Here is a 10,359-nt window from a genome sequence, read left to right on the forward strand (position 1 = left end):
TTTAATACTGTGGCGACATAATCTTCCTTACGTTGCACAATATTATATAGAGAGGGGTATTGTAAGGCCAGGGGCGTCTCCCCTAGCCATGTGTCCTCCCAGAACCTAGTAGAAGTACCACTACCGATTAGGAACTTCACCCGCTGGAAGAAAGTTACTTTTGTCTTTGTTAACCATTTCCAAAAGGGTGAGTCTGTTGGTCTTGCATTCACCTGGGCCAAAGTCTTAGTATGTAGGTATTTATTCCGCAAGATTTGTACCCACATGCCTTTGGTCTCCGTCGATAATCTGTATAACCATTTGCTAAGTAAACATCTATTCTTTACATCTAAATTCTCGATCCGTAACCCGCCCTGGTATTTGGGTCTACACATAATATCCCATCTATCTAGTCTATATTTCTTCTGGGCCTCATCACTTTGTCAGAAGAAACGGGGCCTGTAAAAGTCCAATCTTTTCCGTACCCCTACCAGTACTTCGAAGAAAGATAGGAGGAACATTGTCAAACTCGTCAAAACCGAGTTAATCAACACCAGCCTTCCTCCGTAAGACATGAGCTTGCCCTTCCAGCTGCTCAATTTTTTTCAAATCTATCTTCTATACATTTCCATTCTTTGTTCATTAACCGTCTATGGTGAATTGGGATCCCTAGATAACTAAACGGTAGGGATCCCATTTCACAACCAAATAAGCTTCTGTAATTATCTTGTTTTTCTTTAGCTCTCCCAAAGCAAAACAGTTCGCTTTTATTGAAATTGATTTTGAGCCCGGAAAATTGCTCGAAAAGGTATAAAATAAGCTTCATATTCCTAGCTTTTGCAAGATCGTGTTCCATGAAAATAATAGTATCCTCCGCGTATTGTAAGATGGTGACGCCCCCTCTATAAGATGGGGAACGAGACCTCCTACTTGGCCACTCTCTTTAGCCCGACTAATAAGTATTGCCAACATATCTGCTACGATATTAAACAGCACAGGAGACATGGAGTCTCCCTGTCTTAGTCCCTTACGAGTCTGGAAATAATGGCCGGTGTCATCATTGACCTTTATCCCAACACTGCCTTTCTATATGAATGAATCCACTTGAGACCTCCAAGTATCATTGAATCCCTTCATACGCAAGGCGTGCTGTAGGAAGGGCCATTTGACCTTATCATACGCATTTTCAAAATCCACTCTGAAGACAAACCCATCGAGTTTCTTCGAGTGGATTTCGTGCAACGTTTCATATAGGACTACCACCCCTTCTAGGATTTGTCGTCCTGGCATGAAAGCAGTTTGAGTGGGTTGCACAACCGAATGTGCAACCCGTGTCAACCTATTCGTGCCAACTTTTGTAAAGATCTTAAAGCTTACATTGAGAAGACATATTGGTCTAAACTGCTCAATGCGACGGCTTCCACCTTCTTTGTCAACAATGTTATTGTTCCAAAATTGGGGTGGAACAAATTTAGGTGGCCTTCAAATAAATCATGGAACATAGGCATGAGATCACTCTTTATGATATGCCAACATCTTTGATAGAATTCGGCCGGGAACCCATCTGGCCCGGACGCTTTATTATGTTTCATTTGTGTTATGGCATCGAACACCTCTTTCTCAGTGAACGGTGTAGACAACACCTCATTCTCTTCTAAGTTGAGTTGTGGTATGTCCCCTGTCACATTCCCATCAAGAGAGACAAAACTTTCTTTGGGTGCTCTGAAAAGTTTCTTGTAATATTCGGAAATGTATAGTTTTAGATTCTCCTGTCCTACAATTGTACCCTCATCTTGTTCTAGTTGCATTATCTTTTTCTTCCTATGCTTCTCATTAGCAATCATGTGAAAGAATTGTGTATTATCGTCCCCTTGGGCGATTTTAGACACCTTTTCTCTAAGTGCCCATTTCATCTCCTCTTCTCTCATGAGGGTTTGCAACTTCTTCTCGGTCTCATTCTTAATATCTCTCTCAGAACTATTAAGAATGATCGATTCTGCTTTCACATCAAGTTCATTAATAATTCTTATCAATCTTTCCTTTTCCACTTTATATAAACCACTTTGGTGTTTGGCCCAGCCTCTCAAAAACTGGCACAGATGTCTAGTTTTGTTTTGCCATCTCTCCACACTAGAAGACCCTCCCATGTCTATGGCCCATTTAGTCGCAATGAGCTCCATAAATCCTTCCCTCTCAAACCATCCCGGTTCGAAAGAGAAAATATTTTTGTTTCCCACCTGGGTCGCTCCCCACAATCAACCAATAGTGGGGTGTGGTCAGAGATGGCCCTCTATAAGGCCTGAATCGTAACCAGTGGATATTTTTGTTCCCACTCGACACTAGAGAGAACCATGTCCAATTTCTCATAAGTAGGAACAGGTAAAGAATTGGCCCACGTGAATTTCCTACCAGTGAGGTCAATCTTCCTCAAATCGAGGCTTTCAATTATCATATTAAACATTAATGACTATCTCCCATCGAATTTGTCATTATTTTTTCCTCTTGTCTTCTAAGGATATTAAAATCTCCCCCAACCAAAATGGGCAACCGTTCATCCCCACAGATACGAACTAGATCCGTGAGGAATTCAGGTTTAAGCTCTAGTTGAGCCACACCGTATACGGCTACCAAAGCCCATCGAAAACCGTCAATTTTCGACCTTACACGAAATTTGACAGAAAAATCACCGTGGACCACATTTAGCACTTCTAAAGATTCGCACTTCACCCCAAGTAGTATCCCTCTGGATCTCCCCCTTTTGGAGGTAGACAGTGCCAGTCAAATTCAACCCCCCAAAAATGGTGTTGAGAAACTAAGGAGTGAAATTATCTCTATCCGTCTCCATCAAAAACATAAAATCTAATTTTTGTACTACTGATGTATCGCTAAGGAATCTCCTTTTAGCCAAGTCCGCTAGACCTCTGCTAGTCCAGAATATCCCTTTCATATTTCATCATGGAATTTTTTATTTTGTTTGACTCTCGCACTCCGACGAACCGCCGATGTAGGATAAACCTTCCTCTTTCAGGTTTTTTTGGTTTATCCTTCATGTCCTCAACATGTTGAACATCAGTGACAGAAGTAGCCTCCGGCTGCAAAGGGGCCACATACCCCTCTGTAACCATATCCTCCTCCTCGGCGTCCAAGCCCTCCGTGGGGACTAAATCCTCACAGACTCTGAAGCCCATTTACTCCAAGATCATTGATATCTGCCTCATTCATAGGTTTTGCCACTGCTAGATGTCGTATTAAATCCACAGCTCTATCAGTCTCTAGGTCTAGCAAGTCATTAATTGATTTTGCGGTTTCTTTGTCATTACTACCAAGAGAAATCCTTAAGTTGTTGGCTTTATCAATAATATCATGCTCTGAAAAGTGAAGAACTGAACAACTTGTATTAACTGACATACCTGTATGAACTTCGATGTCTCGAAGCTTGGCGGCCCTCATGGAACGCCCCATCTGTATGTCATCTGCGTCCGGCTGATCCCGTATCCGATGGCTAAAGCGCCTGCCACCAGACGAATCTAATCACACGTGGCATGCATATAAAATTAGTCATGCTACTTGTGCTTCACATGCTCACTCTCTTGCCACTCGCCGATATATAGAGCACGTGAAGTAACGTCAGGTGGATAAGTAATTGGCCAATGCGCTTACTCCATTTTTTTAGTCCGTATGGGTGCTTCTTTATCGATCCGTCGATCAATCATTCAGCATGTACATATTATGGATGTATGGAAGAGAGTTAGTGAATGTCCATATGTTCTCATGATTTCATTAATTTTTTGCGTTTATCGTGTGGTGTAGAAAGAGGTTTTTTTGCGGAGTTAGAAAGAGGTTGTTGTGAGAGGCTTCGACTATGCTTTCATTGGTATTATAAAAAGTACATACATCCAGAGTGTGTGCAATTCTGATAGTTGTGACAGTTGTGACAGGCAATAAATACTAGAAACACAATGGAAGCAAATATTTACCTGACTTAATAGTTCCAAGTGTTTTTGTTTTATGAAGGCTTGCCATGAGTGTATTCGCCCTGCTACAATTAATTGTTTGGACTTCTTTAGAAGTCACTCTATTTGGTTAAGGCCTCACAACACAGGGAGAAAACTCTTGAATTGTTGAATATTTGTATAGTTTGAGACGGTTCTTCCCCTCGATGAGTAAGATCCATGGACTATACAAAGAGTGGAAGGTGGCGATGATAAAGTTGCAAGCCAACCTTATATACGTATTATATGTGGATATGACCCAAGAAAAGAATTACCTAGAATGTATAGTCGGGCAAGAGATAGGCTCAAGGTCTTTGTAAAAATTTAATAATTCTTTTTTTATTTTTTAATAATTCTAATCATGTGTGTGTTCCTTTAAGACGTTAATGTGTTGTACGTGATGCAAGGACATGCACTAAGGATATGATACTAGCCGCGAGGGTCCATGGGGTGCCATGTGATGCAACAACGCCTAGTTTTGCAACGTTGCAAACACTGGGATCCAGGAAGATGGGAATGCCATTTTGACAAGATGATTATGATTTAGAATGCAACTACGGAGTGAGAGGTACCACATGACACTCGTGATAAGCAATCCAAACTTGATGAAAACAAATTAAGCTTGTTTGAATCGTGCATGCTACTTGCAGAAACAACTACAAAGTGAGAGGTTTGAGATCAAAGTATGCAGCAGTGGAAGAGACAATATGAGAAGGGTGAAAATAATGTATGCTTATTATGTCTATAATAAGGGTTTGGAAGATATATAAATAAGGATATCTATACACACCTTAACCCGTGGTAGGTGGGCCAACATGAAAACATGAGACTAGGCTGGTGGAAACAATTACTAGCAAGCTAGTCAAGTGACGCGAGAAATATATAGCCATATCAGCTCCATTGAATGAGGATATAACATCAATCTATCCCGACTATGTAGTGGAATAGAGGAGGATGGTTGTATTTCCAGGTATGGTCCGGCACCGTGTGTGTTTTATGAGATGGAATATTATTTTAATGGATGTCGACGTCTTTATCAATAGTGCGATGCATGTGGTGACTTTGTCAAGCTTAAGGCTTTGTCACTCCGGTCTTCTTCTGTACGCTCTATTCGAGTGGGTGTTTGTGTGCGCGTTTATATTGTATTTGATATTTTTAATCTATTTTGTGTTAGATGGAAAAAAGTTGTAAAAATAAGTGAAAACATCTCCAACTGCTAGCCCGGCATGACATGAAGCTGATGATATTCCAGGGCTGTTTGGCACCGCGTGTGCATAAAATCTGATCTACTCAACCAAGGTATTGACATGGAAATGGAATCTGGGCTTTGATCCAAACAGACCCTTCCTCGCAGCTCTGTGTCATTGACAAAAAGAACGTCAACTCCAAAATACATGTTTGCAGTGATACTTTCCCACTCAAAAGACGCAGCACGAGAAATGCATTCCCTATTTGCATATAGACGTTCGGTTTTGAGAAGAACATTGAACACCTTAACAACGCATGCGTGTATGAAACAAGGTTGCTTTTTGATAAAATTTTAAAAAGGAAAGCTAGCTAAACACGCAGCCACGTAAGAGACAACGACGTCTCTTATATCTTATATAAAGTAGTTGGATGTATGTGTTCGTCCCTTTCATTGCCTCGTAGTGTACGTCGTGTTGTCGGGCTAAACATTCTTTCATATATCAACCACTCGGACTCGGTTCTCCAAATAATTTGACCTGAAATCTTAAAAGTGCACGCGCGCTCGTTAGAGAGAATGAGCCGCCCCTCTGTCACTCTCATGCATATATGCATGTATTGTCTGCTAGTGCATGTGACTACTAGCATTAAATGCAGTTAGACTTGTCACATGTGACAAAAACAGATCCACGTCTATTTATTTTGGGTTTTTCAAATTTTTAAAAAGTCATATCTTTCAAACCATGCGTCGAAATTTAGATCCGTCTTCACTGTTGGATTTCTCGTGACGAGATCTTTGAAACTAGATCCCACATGGATATGTTTCGATGAAATTTTTTCGATGCCAACTTTCGTGCTATATGGTGCAACTAGTCTACTGTCCCGACCAACTACCTAGTAGTCGTTGTGCAACCCTCCTCCCTACTCGTGGATGCATAGTTTTTCACTGTTGGCGCACCCTACCCCCACCTCCCCTGCAAGGGATATGTGCAACTTAGTCTATTGTTCAAGCCAACTGCCTATTAGTCAATGTGCAACTCCCTACGCTCTCTATTTGTGGACCTGTATTTTCAGTTGGCGGGACCAACAAACAGAGTTGCACATAGTTTGCTAGGTAGTTGGCCAGGGGCAATATACGAAGTTGCACATCTCACAGGCAGGGACAGTTGAATGGTAAAAAGTTACATATAAACAGAGTGCTAAAGTTGCAAAACTCACTAGGGGGTGGTTTGGGCTGTGTGCTAGCAGGAAAACTACTCATCCATGGGGTACGAGAGAAAGTTGCAAATCACAGTTAGACAGTTGGCTGTGGCTTACGAAGTTGCACATTCACTGTCAGGTTGTTGGCCGATGCAGCAAATAGTGAAGCACATCCACGGATAAGGAAAAGTTGCAGATCAACTACTATGCAGTTGGCCTGGGTAACAGACGAAATTGCACATCTCATTGAAAAGAGTTAATTTTACACCATCATTGAAATCTGCATGTTTACGGTATAGGAGAAAAGTTGCACATCCCTGTCAAGTAGTTGCACACCGACGGCTAGGCAGTTGCACAAAACAGGGAGAAAATTGCACACATTTTTTTCGTCAAAACATAGCGATGCAGGATCTAGTTTCGAAGAGCACGCCACGAGAGTTCCAAAAGTGAAAACGGATCTTAATTTCGACGTGCGGTTTGAAAGTTATGATTTTTTTAAAAACTGAAAACACAAATTAAATACGTTCACATCTGTTCACATGGATGCTTTACAATTATTTATCCTCTTCACATATGTCCACATCTGTTACTTTTTTTAATATGAGTCAGAGAGACAAACATTTACCTTTTTTGGCCGGCCACCACGGAGTGTTAGTGGGCAGCCGGCCGCCGGCTAGACGCGTCCTTTATTTGAAGTCAACCTTTGTATCGGGTTACTATGTATATGATGTGTTTGTGCGCGTATGAATGTGCCATGTGTGCATGCGATTGCTACATGATGAAACTGAAGCCGGGAGCTTAAAATTTATGGCTGAGAGCACGGAATCAGATTAAAAGTGGGCGGTCATGGTTTATAGTAAAAACAATGGAACAAGAGGTGGTGGAGCCGGAGGCTGAAAATTATCGAGTTTCCTTACAGTGTGTGGATGCGTGTGAAAACATAAGCATCCTAACCAAATAAGATTGTCCTCACATTATCGATGCCATGCTACTGGTACATCATGCGGATGGATCGATAGTGATCCTTGTTCTAGATGATGAGGAGTGATGACATTCCCCATTATCAAGTTTGTAGGTGTGAATGATGACTTCGGGTTGTTTGATGTATATTTTTATCAGACCTTTGTTGAATAATAATTTAACAAAAATGCATGTGTACATCTATTGATGTATAGGCCATGGATTTCAACCTCTTTTTCCGAGAAAACATCATCGATGCCACGATCAGCATCGACCGAAACGCCTCAGTCCACATACTCCCATCGATCGGGACGCGTAGTTCGATGATGACAATGATCCACCACAGTACCATATAACCATATAGTAGTACTATATGTTTCACGGCACTGACACGTGCAAGTGACCATAATTTAAAACCTAGGCCGGTGTGATCCCGCGTGACTAACGATGTCCCAGTTCCAACTACCCCGGCCGCCCGACCAGTCAGGAACACGATCGCGTCTAGCACCTGAATGCACATACCCCGTCCCGTCGAACCAACCAACCAACCGGTTAATTTCAGCGTGTGTTTCCCGGACACCTGTGCAGGCAGGGCAAGTATCAACGTTGTGTTGTCAGTCGTCAGGCACTGGCGCGTACACGTGTGAGGCCGATCGCCCATATGCTACTCGTGCGTCCCACGTCCGCGGCCCGCGCACGCGCCGCTGGCCGGCCGGTGTATATATAGAGCGCGCAGTGTGCCCTCAACTCCCCAGCAGCACCAACCGAGACATCAATCCGGCCAACAGCAGAATTCCTCTGCAACGACGGCCTCGAAATCCGAACTCATCATCCATCATGGCTTTGGATGGCAGGGCCTTGCCTCAGCCGGCGGCTGCCTGCGTTCCCGCCGTCCAGGCGGCGAGGCCGTGGGCGGGGGACAGCGGTGCTAATTCGTCTACGGAGGGGAGGGAAAGGGGCATACTGCAGAGGAGCGCCGTGGAGGTGGAGGTGGATGTGCGGCTGCTGTGGGACGACGAGGGGAGGATGAAGCGGGAGCTGGTCGCCTGGGCCAAGGCCGTGGCGTCCATGGCCATCAGGGAGTCGATGCGGTGCTAAGGTGCACGCGCGCAGCAGAGGAAATGAAGCCATGGAGGAACCATGGATTTTTTTCTTTTTTTTGAGGGAATGGATCGATGTTTTTCTTCTTCTGCTTCGTGCACGCACCCAAGGCATCGAGCGGTGGCCGCTAGGCTACATTTTGTTTCCTCTGAATCCTTTGTTCACGGAGCGATCGTTCTAGGTGATCGATCAGTCCGGATGTGAATGTTTTTGCAAATGACGGAGGATTACTTATAGATGTTTTCCATGATCTCGTGGTGTTTTCTGTTGAAGTCTACCATTGTATCTGTAAAAGCGTCTCTAGCCGATCTTTAAAAAAAATCAACTCCATACCTGAAAAAAAAGGAAACCTTTAACTCCTCAAAAGAAATCTTAAAACCTTAAAATGGCACGCGCACCATCTAACAAAAACGGGCGGCCGCGTCCTGGCTGCACGATCGCGCCACGGATCGCGCCCGCGTGGGCCAGGTGTCACCTGGTCGGGATTGGCCCCGCCTGCGGTCCTGGGTGGTTGTCCCCATCCGGACGTGGGGGAGGCCCACGTGCAAGCGATAGAAGCGGGAGGAGAGAGGGTCGTGAGCGGCGGTTTCGAAATTGGTGCCTGAAATCCCTCGCGTCGGTGCTCTCTCCCCATACAGAGTTTAGTCTTCATCCTCACCAGGCCTCTCCACCGAACGGGTCGCGATACGGGGGAGGGGCGACGGAGTCCTCAAGTCGTCGGCGGGCTTGCGGGTGGCTCTCTGCGGAGGGAATCGCTGGTGCTCGTTGGCGTCGGGGGTATGCTCTGCTTCTCCTTGCTTCTCCTTCCTCTCTATGTCTCGGTGGGACGTGGATGTGCCGGACTGTGAGGGGGATGCTTCCTAGGGTTCGAATGGCGCGAACTGCTCCCATTTATGGTCAATGTAGCACATCTCTCCCTCTGATGCGGTTGAGCCTTTTCTCTGGTAGCACGCCCCCAACGGTGGTCGGGATCTATGGCACAGAGGTGTAGTTGGGTAGGGCACGAGTACTCGTTTTCCTACGGTGTTCGATAGCTAGCAGGGGATGCACGTCCACGGCGCCAGTTGTGCGATTTTAGGGTGATGGAAAGTGTTTGTTCGTTGTCCATGTTGTTGCTATTAAGGGGCAGGGGCTTGAGATTTGTTCATGATTTCTCCTAGTCTTCCTCCAAGTTCTATTTCCTTTATTGTTAGATGTACGCAACGTTGTGTGCAATGCAATGGCTGATTGAACTTATTGTATAGAGATTTTTCATTAGTTGCACAAAATTCTACCCAGTTGGCTGCATCCATATAGTAGTCGGTTGTCCATATGTTCTGCAGTTGCATCAGTTGTCTTGCTCAGTTGGCTTACTGTTTGTACTAGTTAGGTGTCCACACGCTGTTCAGTTGACTACATCACTATACTAGTTGGCTGTCCATATGTTCTACACTTGCACTAGTTGTCTTGCTTAGTTGGTTTCCTGTTTTGCACTAGGTTGGCTATCTAAATATTGTTCAGTTGCACAAGTTGCCTGCTTAGTTGGCTACATCAATATACTAGTTGGCTATCCACATGTCCTGCATTTTTGCACTAGTTGTCATGCTTAGGTTGCTTCCCATTTTGTACTAGGTTGGCTGTCTATATGCTGTTGAGTTGCACAAGTTGCTCTACTTCTGTGTTTGAGTTGCCCCCGTAGGTGCCCTACTGGTGCACTGATAACCCACAAGTATAGGGGATCAATTGTAGCCTCTTTCGATAAGTAAGAGTGTCGAACCCAATGAGGAGCTAAAGGTAGAACAAATATTCCCTCAAGTTCTATCGACCACCGATACAACTCTATGCACGCTTAACGTTTGCTTTACCTAGAACAAGTATGAAACTAGAAATACTTTGTAGGTGTTTTTGGATAGGTTTGCAAGATAATAAAGAGCACATAAAAAAAGCTATGGGCTGTTTAGAT

General features: G+C 44.1%; 1 protein-coding gene across 1 annotated transcript; it reads left to right on the top strand.

Moving 5' to 3' along the window:
- The first annotated feature begins 8,080 nt into the window (after positions 1 to 8,080).
- On the top strand, positions 8,081 to 8,667 carry LOC123185540 (uncharacterized). Its single transcript, XM_044597408.1, has one exon. It carries the CDS (start codon positions 8,154 to 8,156, stop codon positions 8,412 to 8,414), a length of 261 nt encoding a protein of 86 aa, XP_044453343.1. The 5' UTR covers positions 8,081 to 8,153; the 3' UTR covers positions 8,415 to 8,667.
- The last annotated feature ends 1,692 nt before the right edge of the window (positions 8,668 to 10,359 follow it).

The sequence above is a fragment of the Triticum aestivum genome, chromosome 2A, assembly GCF_018294505.1.
Source record: "Triticum aestivum cultivar Chinese Spring chromosome 2A, IWGSC CS RefSeq v2.1, whole genome shotgun sequence".
NCBI classification, from domain to species: domain Eukaryota; kingdom Viridiplantae; phylum Streptophyta; class Magnoliopsida; order Poales; family Poaceae; genus Triticum; species Triticum aestivum.

What these genes read in the sequence shown, in the direction of transcription:
- LOC123185540 (XM_044597408.1), top strand. Translation starts at nt 8,154, where the DNA reads ATGGCTTTGGATGGCAGGGCCTTGCCTCAGCCGGCGGCTGCCTGCGTT.